This window comes from Scyliorhinus torazame, chromosome X (genome assembly GCF_047496885.1).
Source record: "Scyliorhinus torazame isolate Kashiwa2021f chromosome X, sScyTor2.1, whole genome shotgun sequence".
Lineage (NCBI taxonomy): Eukaryota > Metazoa > Chordata > Chondrichthyes > Carcharhiniformes > Scyliorhinidae > Scyliorhinus > Scyliorhinus torazame.
In genome coordinates this window covers 19,036,527-19,055,319 of record NC_092738.1, presented here as the reverse complement: position 1 = coordinate 19,055,319, position 18,793 = coordinate 19,036,527, and the positions used below count along the sequence as shown (strand labels likewise).

The 18,793-nt window shown below is 52.4% G+C and overlaps 1 protein-coding gene across 4 annotated transcripts in view; it reads left to right on the top strand.

Annotated features, from left to right (window-relative positions):
• Nucleotides 1-18,793, top strand: part of asic1b (acid-sensing (proton-gated) ion channel 1b) — a 1,118,762-nt gene that overhangs the window by 1,089,988 nt on the left and 9,981 nt on the right. For all 4 annotated transcript variants that reach the window (XM_072494112.1, XM_072494108.1, XM_072494109.1 and 1 more), the window contains one exon: nt 16,873-16,977. In XM_072494112.1, the coding sequence (XP_072350213.1) occupies nt 16,873-16,937 (65 nt within the window). In that variant the 3' untranslated portion in view covers nt 16,938-16,977. The remainder of the gene's footprint in view (nt 1-16,872; nt 16,978-18,793) is intronic.

The window sequence follows — 18,793 nt, the reverse complement described above, 5'->3', positions numbered from 1 at the left end:
GTCATGCCTCACAAACCTTATTGAGTTCTTTGAGAAGGTGACTGAACAGGTAGACGAGGGTAGAGCAGTTGATGTGGTGTATATGGATTTCAGCAAAGCGTTTGATAAGGTTCCCCACGGTAGGCTATTGCAAAAATACGGAGGCTGGGATTAAGGGTGATTTAGAGATGTGGATCAGAAATTGGCTAGCTGAAAGAAGACAGAGGGTGGTGGTTGATGGGAAATGTTCAGAATGGAGTACAGTCACAAGTGGAGTACCACAAGGATCTGTTCTGGGCCGTTGCTGTTTGTCATTTTTATCAATGACCTAGAGGAAGGCACAGAAGGGTGGGTGAGTAAATTTGCAGATGATACTAAAGTCGGTGGTGTTGTCGATAGTGTGGAAGGATGTAGCAGGTTACAGAGGGATATAGATAAGCTGCAGAGCTGGGCTGAGAGGTGGCAAATGGAGTTAATGTAGAGAAGTGTGAGGTGATTCACTTTGGAAGGAATAACAGAATGCGGAATATTTGGCTAATGGTAAAGTTCTTGAAAGTGTGGCTGAGCAGAGGGATCTAGGTGTCCATGTACATAGATCCCTGAAAGTTGCCACCCAGGTTGATAGGGTTGTGAAGAAGGCCTATGGAGTGTTGGCCTTTATTGGTAGAGGGATTGAGTTCCGGAGTCGGGAGGTCATGTTGCAGCTGTACAGAACTCTGGTCCGGCCGCATTTGGAGTATTGCGTACAGTTCTGGTCACCGCATTATAGGAAGGATGTGGAGGCTTTGGAGCGGGTGCAGAGGAGATTTACCAGGATGTTGCCTGGTATGGAGGGAAAATCTTATGAGGAAAGGCTGACGGACTTGAGGTTGTTTTCGTTGGAGAGAAGAAGGTTAAGAGGAGACTTAATAGAGGCATACAAAATGATCAGGGGGTTGATAGGGTGGACAGTGAGAGCCTTCTCCCGCGGATGGATATGGCTGGCACGAGGGGACATAACTTTAAACTGAGGGGTAATAGATATAGGACAGAGGTCAGAGGTAGGTTCTTTACGCAAAGAGTAGTGAGGCCGTGGAATGCCCTACCTGCTACAGTAGTGAACTCGCCAACATTGAGGGCATTTAAAAGTTTATTGGATAAACATATGGATGATAATGGCATAGTGTAGGTTAGATGGCTTTTGTTTCGGTGCAACATCGTGGGCCGAAGGGCCTGTACTGCGCTGTATTGTTCTATGTTCTAATGTTCTATGTTCTATAAATCACCCCTCACTCTTCTAAAGCCCTCTGGAAACAGTCCAGTCTGTCCAACCTTTCCTGAAGACAACCTGCTCATTCCGGGTATCAATCTCGTGAACCTATTGGTGAGGCATCATGGCTAGTTTCCGAGCAGTCAATTGTCACTGTAAAACTGGGTACCGTCACTGACTGAGATCGTTTTTTTCTTTAAACAAAGAAATTGGGATCTTCAACTGAAGCAGTTTGCCCTCACCCCTTAATGGAACAACACAAAGCTTTGCCAAAATCTTCAGCACAATAACCAGGAGCGCTAGGTGTGCAATGAACCACGAGGCCCAGTCTGTAGGCCTTTACAAGTGTCAACCTTGACTCAGTAAAAAAACAAAAGTCGAAAAAATGTCCCTGATGCGCTAAGCGTCAAGAACCACAAAGACATGTGAGACTTAACTCAGGCTTTAATATACTACATGGGAGGCTTACCCGACACAGACGACCCCAGACAGAATGGGGCCTGGTCCCAGAAGAGGTTCTTATACTGACTCCCGGGGGAGGTGGCTAAGGCGGAGCTCTCCGTGGCCAGGTCGGGTTACCTACCAGTGACCGAACCTCTGCAGAGTTACAGTACAATACACAGTATTACAGGGCCACGTTACGCACAACTATTATATACTATGTACAATGGTAGGGAGGTACAGTGGTGTATCACCACAGTCCCGTGGGATTATTGTCAGACAAAACCTGACACCAATTCGCCACAAAAGGCGATGTTAGGACAGGTGACCAAAAGCTTGGCCAAAGAGATAGGTTCTTAAGGAGCATCTTGAGAACATAAGTGCAGGAGTAGGCCATACAGCCTGTCAAGCCTGCTCCCCATTCAATGGGATTGTGTCTGATCTTCAGCTACAACTCCATTTTCCTGCCTACTCCCCATATCCTTTGATTCCCTCAGATCAAAGATTGCCTAAGAGCACCCACAATCCTCTTGGGTAGAGAATTCCAAAGATTCATAATCCTTTGAGTGAAGAAATTTCTACTCTTCTCATTCCAAGATGGCCGACCCCTTATCCTGAGACTGTGACCCCCATGTTGTAGATTCCCCAGCCAGGAGGAAACAATCTCTCAGTATCCACCCTGTCAAACCCCAGCCAGGGGGGAAACAATCTCTCAGTATCCACCCTGTCAAACCCCAGCCAGGGGGAAACAATCTCTCAGTATCCACCCTGTCAAACCCCAGCCAGGGGGAAACAATCTCTCAGTATCCACCCTGTCAAACCCCAGCCAGGGGGAAACAATCTCTCAGTATCCACCCTGTCAAACCCCAGCCAGGGGAAACAATCTCTCAGCATCCACCCTGTCAAATCCCAGCAGGGGGAAACAATCTCTCAGTATCCACCCTGTCAAACCCCAGCCAGAGGGAAAACAATCTCTCTGTATCCACCCTGTCAAACCCCAGCCAGGGGGAAACAATCTCTCAGTATCCACCCTGTCAAACCCAGCCAGGGGGAAACAATCTCTCAGTATCCACCCTGTCAAACCCCAGCCAGGGGGAAACAATCTCTCAGTATCCACCATGTCAAACCCCAGCCAGGGGGAAACAATCTCTCAGTATCCACCCTGTCAAACCCCAGCCAGGAGGAAACAATCTCTCAGTATCCACCCTGTCAAACCCAGCAAGGGGGAAACAATCTCTCAGTATCCACCCTGTCAAACCCCAGCCAGGGGGAAACAATCTCTCAGTATCCACCCTGTCAAACCCCAGCCAGGGGAAACAATCTCTCAGTATCCACCCTGTCAAACCCCAGCCGGGGGGAAACAATCTCTCAGTATCCACCCTGTCAAACTCCAGCCAGGGGGAAACAATCTCTCAGTATCCACCCTGTCAAACCCCAGCCAGGGAGAAACACTCTCATCCGTATCCACCCTGTCAAACCCCAGCCAGGGGGAAACAATCTCTCCGTATCCACCCTGTCAAACCCCAGCCAGGGGAAACAATCTCTCCGTATCCACCCTGTAAACACCAGCCAGGGGAAACAATCTCTCAGTATCCACCCTGTCAAACCCCAGCCAGGGGGAAACAATCTCTCAGTATCCACCCTGTCAAACCCCAGGCAGGGGGAAACAATCTCTCAGTATCCACCCTGTCAAACCCCAGCCAGGGGGAAACAATCTCTCAGTATCCACCCTGTCAAACCCCAGCCAGGGGAAACAATCTCTCAGTATCACCCTGTCAAACCCCAGCCAGGGGAAACAATCTCTCCGTATCCACCCTGTCAAACCCCAGCCAGGGGAAACAATCTCTCAGTATCCACCCTGTCAAACCCAGCCAGGGGGAAACAATCTCTCAGTATCCACCCTGTCAAACCCCAGCCAGGGGTAAACACTCTCTCCGTATCCACCCTGTCAAACCCCAGCCAGGGGGAAACAATCTCTCCGTATCCACCCTGTAAACCCCAGCCAGGGGGAAACAATCTCTCAGTATCTACCCTGTCAAAACCCCAGCCAGGGGGAAACAATCTCTCAGTATCCACCCTGTCAAACCCCAGCCAGGGGGAAACAATCTCTCCATATCCACCCTGTCAAACCCCAGCCAGGGGGAAACAATCCGTATCCACCCTGGAAACCCCAGCCAGGGGAAACAATCTCTCAGTATCCACCCTGTCAAACCCCAGCCAGGGGGAAACAATCTCTCAGTATCCACACTGTCAAACCCCAGCCAGGGGGAAACAATCTCTCCGTATCCACCCTGTAAACCCCAGCCAGGGGGAAACAATCTCTCCGTATCCACCCTGTCAAACCCCAGCCAGGGGAAACACTCTCTCCGTATCCACCCTGTCAAACCCCAGCCAGGGGGAAACAATCTCTCCATATCCACCCTGTCAAACCCCAGCCAGGGGAAACAATCTCTCAGTATCCACCCTGTAAACCCCAGCCAGGGGGAAACAATCTCTCAGTATCCACCCTGTCAAAACCCCAGCCCAGGGGAAACAATCTCTCAGTATCCACCCTGTCAAACCCCAGCCAGGGGGAAACAATCTCTCAGTATCCACCCTGTCAAACCCCAGCCAGGGGAAACAATCTCTCAGTATCCACCCTGTCAAACCCCAGCCAGGGGGAAACAATCTCTCAGTATCCACCCTGTCAAACCCCAGCCAGGGGGAAACAATCTCTCAGTATCCACCCTGTCAAACCCCAGCCAGGGAGAAACACTCTCTCCGTATCCACCCTGTCAAACCCCAGCCAGGGGGAAACAATCTCTCCGTATCCACCCTGTCAAACCCCAGCCAGGGGAAACAATCTCTCCGTATCCACCCTATAAACACCAGCCAGGGGAAACAATCTCTCAGTATCCACCCTGTCAAACCCCAGCCAGGGGGAAACAATCTCTCAGTATCCACCCTGTCAAACCCCAGCCAGGGGGAAACAATCTCTCAGTATCCACCCTGTCAAACCCCAGCCAGGGGGAAACAATCTCTCAGTATCCACCCTGTCAAACCCCAGGCAGGGGGAAACAATCTCTCAGTATCCACCCTGTCAAACCCCAGCCAGGGGAAACAATCTCTCAGTATCCACCCTGTCAAACCCCAGCCAGGGGGAAACAATCTCTCAGTATCCACCCTGTCAAACCCCAGCCAGGGAAACAATCTCTCCGTATCCACCCTGTCAAAACCCCAGCCAGGGGAAACAATCTCTCAGTATCCACCCTGTCAAACCCCAGCCAGGGGGAAACAATCTCTCAGTATCCACCCTGTCAAACCCCAGCCAGGGGTAAACACTCTCTCCGTATCCACCCTGTCAAACCCCAGCCAGGGGGAAACAATCTCTCCGTATCCACCCTGTAAACCCCAGCCAGGGGGAAACAATCTCTCAGTATCTACCCTGTCAAACCCCAGCCAGGGGGAAACAATCTCTCAGTATCCACCCTGTCAAACCCCAGCCAGGGGGAAACAATCTCTCCATATCCACCCTGTCAAACCCCAGCCAGGGGGAAACAATCTCTCCGTATCCACCCTGGAAACCCCAGCCAGGGGGAAACAATCTCTCAGTATCCACCCTGTCAACCCCAGCCAGGGGGAAACAATCTCTCAGTATCCACACTGTCAAACCCCAGCCAGGGGGGAAACAATCTCTCCGTATCCACCCTGTAAACCCCAGCCAGGGGGAAACAATCTCTCCGTATCCACCCTGTCAAACCCCAGCCAGGGGAAACACTCTCTCCGTATCGACCCTGTCAAACCCCAGCCAGGGGGAAACAATCTCTCCATATCCACCCTGTCAAACCCCAGCCAGGGGGAAACAATCTCTCCGTATCCACCCTGTAAACCCCAGCCAGGGGGAAACAATCTCTCCATATCCACCCTGTCAAACCCCAGCAGGGGGAAACAATCTCTCCGTATCCACCCTGTCAAACCCAGCCAGGGGGAAACAAATCTCTCAGTATCCACCCTGCCAAACCCCAGCCAGGGGGAAACAATCTCTCCGTATCCACCCTGCCAAACCCCAGCCAGGGGGAAACAATCTCTCAGTATCCACCCTGTCAAACCCAGCCAGGGGGAAACAATCTCTCCGTGTCCACCCAGTCAAACCCCAGCCAGGGGGAAACAATCTCTCAGTATCCACCCTGTCAAACCCCAGCCAGGGGGAAACATCTCTCAGTATCCACCCAGTCAAACCCCAGCCAGGGGGAAACAATCTCTCAGTATCCACCCTGTCAAACCCCAGCCAGGGGGAAACAATCTCTCAGTATCCACCCTGTCAAACCCCAGCCAGGGGAAACAATCTCTCAGTATCCACCCTGTCAAACCCCAGCCAGGGGGAAACAATCTCTCAGTATCCACCCTGTCAAACCCCAGCTATGGGGAAATAATCTCTCCGTATCCACCCTGTCAAACCCCCAGCTAGGGGAAACAATCTCTCCGTATCCACCCTGTCAAACCCCAGCCAGGGGGAAACAATCTCTCAGTATCCACCCTGTCAAACCCCAGCCAGGGAAACAATCTCTCAGTATCCACCCTGTCAAACCCCAGCCAGGAGGAAACAATCTCTCAGTATCCACCCTGTCAAACCCCAGCAAGGGGGAAACAATCTCTCAGTATCCACCCTGTCAAACCCCAGCCAGGGGGAAACAATCTCTCAGTATCCACCCTGTCAAACCCCAGCCAGGGGAAACAATCTCTCAGTATCCACCCTGTCAAACCCAGCCGGGGGGAAACAATCTCTCAGTATCCACCCTGTCAAACTCCAGCCAGGGGGAAACAATCTCTCAGTATCCACCCTGTCAAACCCCAGCCAGGGAGAAACACTCTCTCCGTATCCACCCTGTCAAACCCCAGCCAGGGGGAAACAATCTCTCCGTATCCACCCTGTCAAACCCCAGCCAGGGGGAAACAATCTCTCCGTATCCACCCTGTAAACACCAGCCAGGGGGAAACAATCTCTCAGTATCCACCCTGTCAAACCCCAGCCAGGGGAAACAATCTCTCAGTATCCACCCTGTCAAACCCCAGGCAGGGGGAAACAATCTCTCAGTATCCACCCTGTCAAACCCCAGCCAGGGGGAAACAATCTCTCAGTATCCACCCTGTCAAACCCCAGCCAGGGGGAAACAATCTCTCAGTATCCACCCTGTCAAACCCAGCCAGGGGTAAACACTCTCTCCGTATCCACCCTGTCAAACCCCAGCCAGGGGGAAACAATCTCTCCGTATCCACCCTGTCAAACCCCAGCCAGGGGGAAACAATCTCCTCCATATCCACCCTGTCAAACCCCAGCCAGGGGGAAACAATCTCTCAGTATCCACCCTGTAAACCCCAGCCAGGGGGAAACAATCTCTCAGTATCCACCCTGTCAAACCCCAGCCAGGGGAAACAATCTCTCAGTATCCACCCTGTCAAACCCCAGCCAGGGGAAACAATCTCTCAGTATCCACCCTGTCAACCCCAGCCAGGGGAAACAATCTCTCAGTATCCACCCTGTCAAACCCCAGCCAGGGGGAAACAATCTCTCAGTATCCACCCTGTCAAACCCCAGCCAGGGGGAAACAATCTCTCAGTATCCACCCTGTCAAACCCCAGCCAGGGAGAAACACTCTCTCCGTATCCACCCTGTCAAACCCCAGCCAGGGGGAAACAATCTCTCCGTATCCACCCTGTCAAACCCCAGCCAGGGGGAAACAATCTCTCCGTATCCACCCTGTAAACACCAGCCAGGGGGAAACAATCTCTCAGTATCCACCCTGTCAAACCCCAGCCAGGGGGAAACAATCTCTCAGTATCCACCCTGTCAAACCCCAGCCAGGGGGAAACAATCTCTCAGTATCCACCCTGTCAAACCCCAGCCAGGGGGAAACAATCTCTCAGTATCCACCCTGTCAAACCCCAGGCAGGGGGAAACAATCTCTCAGTATCCACCCTGTCAAACCCCAGCCAGGGGGAAACAATCTCTCAGTATCCACCCTGTCAAACCCCAGCCAGGGGGAAACAATCTCTCAGTATCCACCCTGTCAAACCCCAGCCAGGGGAAACAATCTCTCCGTATCCACCCTGTCAAACCCCAGCCAGGGGGAAACAATCTCTCAGTATCCACCCTGTCAAACCCCAGCCAGGGGAAACAATCTCTCAGTATCCACCCTGTCAAACCCCAGCCAGGGGTAACACTCTCTCCGTATCCACCCTGTCAAACCCCAGCCAGGGGGAAACAATCTCTCCGTATCCACCCTGTAAACCCCAGCCAGGGGGAAACAATCTCTCAGTATCCACCCTGTCAAACCCAGCCAGGGGGAAACAATCTCTCAGTATCCACCCTGTCAAACCCCAGCCAGGGAAACAATCTCTCAGTATCCACCCTGTCAAACCCCAGCCAGGGGGAAACAATCTCTCAGTATCCACCCTGTCAAACCCCAGCTATGGGGAAATAATCTCTCCGTATCCACCCTGTCAAACCCCAGCTAGGGGAAACAATCTCTCCGTATCCACCCTGTCAAACCCCAGCCAGGGGGAAACAATCTCTCAGTATCCACCTGTCAAACCCCAGCCAGGGAAACAATCTCTCAGTATCCACCCTGTCAAACCCCAGCCAGGAGGAAACAATCTCTCAGTATCCACCCTGTCAAACCCCAGCAAGGGGGAAACAATCTCTCAGTATCCACCCTGTCAAACCCCAGCCAGGGGGAAACAATCTCTCAGTATCCACCCTGTCAAACCCCAGCCAGGGGAAACAATCTCTCAGTATCCACCCTGTCAAACCCCAGCCGGGGGGAAACAATCTCTCAGTATCCACCCTGTCAAACTCCAGCCAGGGGGAAACAATCTCTCAGTATCCACCCTGTCAAACCCCAGCCAGGGAGAAACACTCTCTCCGTATCCACCCTGTCAAACCCCAGCCAGGGGAAACAATCTCTCCGTATCCACCCTGTCAAACCCCAGCCAGGGGGAAACAATCTCTCCGTATCCACCCTGTAAACACCAGCCAGGGGGAAACAATCTCTCAGTATCCACCCTGTCAAACCCCAGCCAGGGGGAAACAATCTCTCAGTATCCACCCTGTCAAACCCCAGGCAGGGGGAAACAATCTCTCAGTATCCACCCTGTCAAACCCCAGCCAGGGGGAAACAATCTCTCAGTATCCACCCTGTCAAACCCCAGCCAGGGGGAAACAATCTCTCAGTATCCACCCTGTCAAACCCCAGCCAGGGGAAACAATCTCTCCGTATCCACCCTGTCAAACCCCAGCCAGGGGGAAACAATCTCTCAGTATCCACCCTGTCAAACCCCAGCCAGGGGGAAACAATCTCTCAGTATCCACCCTGTCAAACCCCAGCCAGGGGTAAACACTCTCTCCGTATCCACCCTGTCAAACCCCAGCCAGGGGGAAACAATCTCTCCGTATCCACCCTGTAAACCCCAGCCAGGGGGAAACAATCTCTCAGTATCTACCCTGTCAAACCCCAGCCAGGGGGAAACAATCTCTCAGTATCCACCCTGTCAAACCCCAGCCAGGGGGAAACAATCTCTCCATATCCACCCTGTCAAACCCCAGCCAGGGGGAAACAATCCGTATCCACCCTGGAAACCCCAGCCAGGGGGAAACAATCTCTCAGTATCCACCCTGTCAAACCCCAGCCAGGGGGAAACAATCTCTCAGTATCCACACTGTCAAACCCCAGCCAGGGGGAAACAATCTCTCCGTATCCACCCTGTAAACCCCAGCCAGGGGGAAACAATCTCTCCGTATCCACCCTGTCAAACCCCAGCCAGGGGGAAACACTCTCTCCGTATCCACCCTGTCAAACCCCAGCCAGGGGGAAACAATCTCTCCATATCCACCCTGTCAAACCCCAGCCAGGGGGAAACAATCTCTCAGTATCCACCCTGTAAACCCCAGCCAGGGGGAAACAATCTCTCAGTATCCACCCTGTCAAACCCCAGCCAGGGGAAACAATCTCTCAGTATCCACCCTGTCAAACCCCAGCCAGGGGGAAACAATCTCTCAGTATCCACCCTGTCAAACCCCAGCCAGGGGAAACAATCTCTCAGTATCCACCCTGTCAAACCCCAGCCAGGGGGAAACAATCTCTCAGTATCCACCCTGTCAAACCCCAGCCAGGGGGAAACAATCTCTCAGTATCCACCCTGTCAAACCCCAGCCAGGGAGAAACACTCTCTCCGTATCCACCCTGTCAAACCCCAGCCAGGGGGAAACAATCTCTCCGTATCCACCCTGTCAAACCCCAGCCAGGGGGAAACAATCTCTCCGTATCCACCCTGTAAACACCAGCCAGGGGGAAACAATCTCTCAGTATCCACCCTGTCAAACCCCAGCCAGGGGGAAACAATCTCTCAGTATCCACCCTGTCAAACCCCAGCCAGGGGGAAACAATCTCTCAGTATCCACCCTGTCAAACCCCAGCCAGGGGGAAACAATCTCTCAGTATCCACCCTGTCAAACCCCAGGCAGGGGGAAACAATCTCTCAGTATCCACCCTGTCAAACCCCAGCCAGGGGGAAACAATCTCTCAGTATCCACCCTGTCAAACCCCAGCCAGGGGGAAACAATCTCTCAGTATCCACCCTGTCAAACCCCAGCCAGGGGAAACAATCTCTCCGTATCCACCCTGTCAAACCCCAGCCAGGGGGAAACAATCTCTCAGTATCCACCCTGTCAAACCCCAGCCAGGGGGAAACAATCTCTCAGTATCCACCCTGTCAAACCCCAGCCAGGGGTAAACACTCTCTCCGTATCCACCCTGTCAAACCCCAGCCAGGGGGAAACAATCTCTCCGTATCCACCCTGTAAACCCCAGCCAGGGGGAAACAATCTCTCAGTATCTACCCTGTCAAACCCCAGCCAGGGGGAAACAATCTCTCAGTATCCACCCTGTCAAACCCCAGCCAGGGGGAAACAATCTCTCCATATCCACCCTGTCAAACCCCAGCCAGGGGGAAACAATCTCTCCGTATCCACCCTGGAAACCCCAGCCAGGGGGAAACAATCTCTCAGTATCCACCCTGTCAAACCCCAGCCAGGGGGAAACAATCTCTCAGTATCCACACTGTCAAACCCCAGCCAGGGGGAAACAATCTCTCCGTATCCACCCTGTAAACCCCAGCCAGGGGGAAACAATCTCTCCGTATCCACCCTGTCAAACCCCAGCCAGGGGGAAACACTCTCTCCGTATCCACCCTGTCAAACCCCAGCCAGGGGGAAACAATCTCTCCATATCCACCCTGTCAAACCCCAGCCAGGGGGAAACAATCTCTCCGTATCCACCCTGTAAACCCCAGCCAGGGGGAAACAATCTCTCCATATCCACCCTGTCAAACCCCAGCCAGGGGGAAACAATCTCTCCGTATCCACCCTGTCAAACCCCAGCCAGGGGGAAACAAATCTCTCAGTATCCACCCTGCCAAACCCCAGCCAGGGGGAAACAATCTCTCCGTATCCACCCTGCCAAACCCCAGCCAGGGGGAAACAATCTCTCAGTATCCACCCTGTCAAACCCCAGCCAGGGGGAAACAATCTCTCCGTGTCCACCCAGTCAAACCCCAGCCAGGGGGAAACAATCTCTCAGTATCCACCCTGTCAAACCCCAGCCAGGGGGAAACATCTCTCAGTATCCACCCAGTCAAACCCCAGCCAGGGGGAAACAATCTCTCAGTATCCACCCTGTCAAACCCCAGCCAGGGGGAAACAATCTCTCAGTATCCACCCTGTCAAACCCCAGCCAGGGGAAACAATCTCTCAGTATCCACCCTGTCAAACCCCAGCCAGGGGGAAACAATCTCTCAGTATCCACCCTGTCAAACCCCAGCTATGGGGAAATAATCTCTCCGTATCCACCCTGTCAAACCCCAGCTAGGGGGAAACAATCTCTCCGTATCCACCCTGTCAAACCCCAGCCAGGGGGAAACAATCTCTCAGTATCCACCCTGTCAAACCCCAGCCAGGGGAAACAATCTCTCAGTATCCACCCTGTCAAACCCCAGCCAGGGGGAAACAATCTCCGTATCCACCCTGTCAAACCCCAGCCAGGGGGAAACAATCTCTCAGTATCCACCCTGTCAAACCCCAACCAGGGGGAAACAATCTCTCAGTATCCACCCTGTCAAACCTCTTCAGAATCTTCAATGCTTCAATGAGATCACCATCAAGGTGATCATCTCAAAAGAGAGCGAGAGCTGGAGAGGCAGAGAGATTGGGCCTAAGCAGCTGAAGGGACAGCTCCTCACAAGAGGCCAGAATGGAGGAAATGCAGACGGGAGGGACATGCCCACTTTTCAGATCATCACAGCCAGTCCGATAGAACAGGGGGAAGAAAAATGCTGATTATTTTAATTGCAATGGAACTATTTCAAGGTAATGGTGAATTTTCCATTTTTTGTCCCCTGTGAATTCATCGTTAGGTGATGGTGAGCTCCACACTCTAACCCCCCTGTCCCGACTGGCAAACGCAGAAAACAAAGCCTAATCTGCCATTAATACCAGGCAGCCAACCAATTGACTGAAAAGACAGTAGATTGAGCATGGGGCTCCCAGAGCAGGTCAGAGGCTGGGAATCCTGCTGGGAATAACCCGCCTCCTGAACCCCCAAAGCCTGTCCACCATCTACAAGGCACAAGTCAGGAGTGTGATGGAACACTCTCCACTTGCCTGGATGAACGCAGCTCCAACAACACTCAAGAAGCTCAACACCATCCAGGACAAAGCAGCCCCGCTTGATTGCTCCCCCTTCCACAAACATTCACTCCCTCCACCACCGACGCACAGTAGCAGCCGTGTGTACCATCTACAAGATGCACTGCAGCAACTCACCAAGGTTCCTTAGACAGCACCTTCCGAACCCATAACCTCTACCATCTAGAAGGACAAGAGCAGCAGATACCAGAGGGCGGCATGTGGCGCAGTGGTTAGCACTGGGACTGCGGCGCTGTGGACCCGGGTTCGAATCACGGCCCTGGGTCACTGTCCGTGTGGAGTTTGCACATTCTCCCCATGTCTGTGTGGGTTTCACCCCCGAACCCAAAGATGTGCAGGGTAAGTGGATTGGCCACGCTAAATTGCCCCTTCATTGGAAAAAAACCAATTGGGTACACTAAATTTAAAAAAAAAAGAGCAGCAGATACCTGGGAGCCCCACCACCTGGAGGGTCCCCTCCAAGTCACTCACCACCCTGACTTGGAAATATATCGGCCGTTCCTTCACTGTCACTGAGACAAAATCCTGGAACTGTCTCCCTAACAGCACAGTGGGTGTATCTACACCACATGGACTGCAGCGGCTCAAGAAGGCAGCTCAGCACCACCTTCTCAAGGGCAACTAGGGATGGGCAACAAATGTTGGAAATATTATAACCCAACTGTTGTGCGCAGTGTTTCTGTGTCTCAGGAAGTTTTATACCAGGAGTCCCGAAATCAGGCACAGCCCTATAGGGTCATTCGGGAGTCAGTATTGGCTGGCTGCGACAGGGGGTTGTGGGTTCAAGCCCCACCCCAGAAAGCTGAACACAGAAATCAGGGTTGATGCCCCAGTGACATGCGTAGGGGATGCTGCACAGTCAGAGATGGATTCTCCGTTCTGGAGATTACGTGCTGACGCCAGCGTAGAATGTGTCGACTTTCACGACAGGAAATTTGCCGCCGACCCCTCACCGATTCCGGTGCTGGTGAGGGGGTAGCACCGGCGCTGGCCGGGCCCCGGGCTGGCGACCTGCACCGCTCGCGCTGTACAACATAGCGCCAGCCGTGCACATATCCTAACCCGCCAACTGCGACCCCACAGCCTACCCCCTGGCCACCCCCCACCAGTCCTCCCAGCCCTAGCAGACAACCCCCCCTCCCCCCGCCGGCTAGCGGCATGGATCCCGGCCGAGTGTAGCGGAAACAGTTCGCAGCCGCCCCCACCCCCCGACCCCCGAAAAACGGTGCCGGCGAATACGGCAGCTGGCGTCGGGGCGGGATTCGCGCCGCCCCCCGCGGATTCTCCGACCCAGCGGGGGATCGGAGAATCCCGCCCTGTATAACTGTAGGTCCCTTCATTCATTCAAGCTGGGACTATATGTGCTGGTTGGAGCTGATGGCAGCCTTTAGTTTTGCACAGGGATGGGTTGGGATGAGAAACTGAGCTTGGTCCCTCCTTACACTGCAAGGTTTGGAGACGGGGGGGCGCGATTCTCCCAGCCCCGCGCGGGGTCGGAGAATCGCGGCAACTGCGTTTCTCCCCGGATGGGTCGAGCGGCCGCGCGGATACGACAGAGTCCCGCCGGACCGTTCACCCCTGGTCGCTGCCAGCGGGAACTCTGCACGAAGGGTCGGGGGCGGCCTGTGGGGCAGGGAAAAGCGCTCCTCACCGGGGGGGGGGGGGGGGGGGGGGGGGCCTCCGATGGGGTCTGGCCTGCGATCGGGGCTCGCCGATCGGCGGGCCGGCCTCCCCCCCCCCCCCCCCCCCCCCCCCCCCGGGCCTACTTTGTTCCGGCCCCAGAACCCCCGCGCCATGTTGCGTCGGGGCCGGAGCGTTCCATGAGTCTACCGCGCACGCGTCGGTTGGCGCTTCGCCACTGCGCATTCGCGGGTGTGCGCCGCCCTCAGTCCGCACCAGGATGTAAGGCTGGAGCGGCGTGAACCGCTCCAGCGCCGTGCTGGCCCCCTGTGGGGGACAGAATCCCTACTGCTCACGCCCGTTTTGCGCCGTCGTGAAATGCGACAGCGGTCACGATGGCGCGGACACTTAGTCCCGCGATCGGTGAATCATGCCCGGGATCTTGCTCTGCTGCACTGATCCAGTTGCCCTAACTGCCCCCCACTTTTTTCGGAGGGAGGGGAGTTGCAGGGCGGTGTTCGTGGAGATGGAGATCTCTGCAGGTGGTACTGACTGATCTGAGACGGAAAATAAGGATGTATTTTGTTATTGGAAGAGATCTGCACTTTGGAGGATGGGAAAGTTTATTACGCTGAAAATAGCTCCTCCCTATAATTTGTGAATTAAAAATATGATGAGCTTCTTCCAACTCCTGCTTGTGAGGAGTGACAATTAATAATAATAATAATCGCTTATTGTCACAAGTAGGTTTCAATGAAGTTATTGTGAAATTGCCACATTCCGGCGCCTGTTCCGGGAGGCCAGTATGGGAATTGAACCCGCGCTGCTGGCCTTGTTCTGCATTACAAGCCAGCTGTTTAGCCCACTGTGCTAAACCAGCCCCTTAATGAGGTCCTATTAATGGGTGCAGATCGCAGGCTGCCATTAACATTTAAGAATAAATTTAGTTTCCCCCTGTTTCCTTCCTCATGCCTTCGGTACCCACCTGCCCTATGCCCATACTTCCAGCTGCTTTGTCCTGCTGCCTGGCAGCAACTGGGGCCTGTTCTGGAAGTCTCAGCTGCACTGGAAGATCTGCCAGTGTCCTGTGTAAAGCCCTGACCTCCCGTACATCCCCAGCCGAGCTGGGATGCGGTGGCGTAGTGGTATTGTTACTGGACCAGCAATCTAGAGACCTGGCTGCTGCTCCGGGGACCCGGGTTCGAATCCCACCAGGGCAGATGGTGAAACTTGAATTCAGTAAAAGTCTGGAATTAATGACAACCATGAAACGATTGTAAAAACCCACCTGGTTCACCAATGCCCCTTTAGGGAGGGAATCTCCTGACCTTATCCCGGTCTGGATCCATTGTGTGCTAAACACCACTGGTCACACACGACGTATATTACGGTACTGCCACTGTACTACAGTTAACACAGTAAATCCCAGCCTGCTGGCTCCTCCCAGCAGGCTCTGTATAAAAGTGTCTGCTCTCCTGCGCTGCTCCCATTCTGGTTCCAGCTGCAGGAGGCTTAACATCTAGTGCAATAAAGCCTCAATAGTTTCACCATTTCATCTTGTGGTCATTGATGGTACATCACATTGCCATGTAGTTGACTCTTAAATGCTCTCTGAAATGGCCCACTCAGTTGAAGGGCAATTAGGGATGGGTAACAAATGTTGGCCCAGCCGGCGATGCCCACGCCCCATGAATGAATAATAAAAAATATCTTCCACACATGATAGGTGAGTTAACAAGCACAGACGCACACAGATCACAGGCAGTCAGGATTGTGCATACACACGGGCAGAACAAGTGCCCGTGCACATAGGCAGGGTGAGCACGCACACAGGCAGACAGAACAGGGACACACACATCCACAGGGACACACCCACACACAGGCAAACAGAACAGGGACACACACATCCACAGGGACACACCCACACACAGGCAAACAGAACAAGGACGCACACACAGGCAGATCCAACAAGGACACACACACAGGCAGACAGAACAAGGACACACACATCCACAGGGGCACACCCACACACAGGCAGACAGAACAAGGACACACACACAGGCAGACAGAACAAGGACACACACACACAGGCAAACAGAACAAGGACACACACACAGGCAAACAGAACAAGGACACACACACAGGCAAACAGAACAAGGACACACACACACACACACACACACACACACACACACACACAGGCAGACAGAACAAGAACAAGAACATGCACACAGGCAAACACACACACAGGCAAACAGAACAAGGACACACACACACACAGGCAAACAGAACAAGGACACACACAGAGGCAAACAGAACAATGACACACACACACAGGCAAACAGAACAAGGACACACACACAGGCAAACAGAACAAGGACACACGCACACACAGGCAAACAGAACAAGGACACACACACAGGCAAACAGAACAAGGACACACACACACACACACACACAGGCAGACAGAACAAGAACAAGAACATGCACACAGGCAAACACACACACAGGCAAACAGAACAAGGACACACACACACACACACAGGCAAACAGAACAAGGACACACACACAGGCAAACAGAACAAGGACACACGCACACACAGGCAAACAGACCAAGGACACACATAGGCAAACAGAACAATGACACACACACAGGCAAACAGAGCAAGGACACACGCACATACAGGCAAACAGAACATGTTTCCGATGCTTCCAGTCTCCTTAGTATCTCACAGTTTCAGACCTAGTGATAATAAAGGAAGACCAGTCCCACCTTCCATCTGGGATAGCAAAAGGTCTAGTCGACTGAAGCAGCCAATGAGTATTGTGTGTTTTATATTGGCAGGTATTGAAGCACAAACTATGCGGCATATTGAAATATGGAAAACAACAGAAGAGGAACAACAATGACAAGGGAGTAACACTCAGCCTGGATGACATCAAACGCCATGCAAGTATTGCTTCGTCATTTCTTAGTTTTAAGGCATTTTGTCCTCCATTCCTCTTGTTGGCAGTCTTCCAGTGCCTCATAATCTATAGGCTGGGGACCATCTCGCAGACATCTGCTAACATCACCTTAAAGCCAGCCACTAGGACAATGCACGAGAGCAACTCCCCAAAGGATTTCTTTATTTCTCCCTCCTCCATCGTTGGGAAAGAATCTTTCGCCCCTCTTTACATTGACGTGAGCAGCTCCCACACCCCATCCAGCGAACATTGCATGGGTGTGGGGTAGCAGGGAGCGGAGTTGGAGGGGGCTACTGTGGAGCAGCTGGTGAGGTTTCTGGCCGATGGCATGATGCCACCAACCCTGCCTCTCATGGCAGCACTAGAGAAAAGCAAGAAATACCCGCTCCAGTCTCCATCGTTCACTTTTTCACTAGGCCCCAGATTTGTGCTTCAAAATTCAAACTCTCAGCTACTGTCAGAATGAGCCAGTGAAGAGATACAGTTCAGTCTATTAGCAACTTGTAAAGAGATATATGCTGTTGTACGCCACAGGCATTTTTGCAGTCACTGAGTGCAGTTGATGGCAGCAAATTAAACGCTTGGCCTTCAACAAGCACAATTGACCTTTTATCCTACCTTTGCAAGGATGCTAATTCAATTATGTGAGGAGAGGCAGGAATTCTCAGATTAGTGCAACACATGGTCAAGTAATGCCTCTGAATGGGGCTTTGAAAATGTAACCTTACTAAGTGTACGACATAACTTGCCATAGTCATGTGATTCTGTCATGAGGCACACACTGTGGGTTGCTATTTCTATTCAGTTCAATAAAGACTTTGAGACAAGATACTAATGAAGATTGCCGTCCTTATGCATGGTGTAGGGAAGTGGAGAAAAGAACTGAGAACCCCAGGAACAAGCTGCTGAAAAAAGGACAAAAAGAAAAGTTGCAACTAAATACTGAGTGAGTCAAAATGGCTGCAGTAAAGGTTCCCATCCCATCTCCAGTAACATTGGACAGTGACACGAGGCAATTTTCCAAATACAATGACACTTACTTAACAAGCCTGAACCAATAAGAGTATCCATGCTTTTAATCGTGCTGGGGAAGGACAGCGACAAAGTGTTTACCACCCAAAATTTAACTGAGCAGAGATTTTGAATGTCTTGAACACACTCTTGAGTGAATGTAGCATATGAACAATATGCGTTCAACACGAGAGTTCAGGGTGGAAATGAGACCAGTGAACAGTACATCATAACAGTAAGAGAGCTGGCAGAATCATGTGAATACAGACAGCTGAAAGGTGATCTGATTAAGGATAGATTGGTCTTAGGCATGCGAGAGACCCTCAGTGAGAGCAAGTCAACTGAAAGATGAGAAACTGATGCTAAAGAAAGCAAGAGACGTGTGTCAAAATGCGGAAGTTGCGAAATGTCAGCTAAGGCATACGTATGTCAGAGCAGACCAGAAGATACAGAATGCTGAGAGACAGTCGAAGCCAAGAGAGCAGAGAAACCATAGATAAAGGACAGGATGCAAGTACAGCGAAGGACAGCATGCACAGGAAAAGGATTGTCCAGCGTGGGGAAAGCAGTGTTTTAACTGCAAGAAGCAAAATCATTTGGCACACAAGTGGTTGGTGAGTAAAAGCAAAGGAAACCTATACAGATAGCCACTGGAGAGATATCAGCAGACAGGTCTGGTGAAGAATTATACACGATACAATAAGTTGGGTCAGTCAAGACAATAGCCGACAAATAGTTTGTGACTGTTACCATGGTGACTGCAGAGGTGTCAGATAGACATTGGTGCC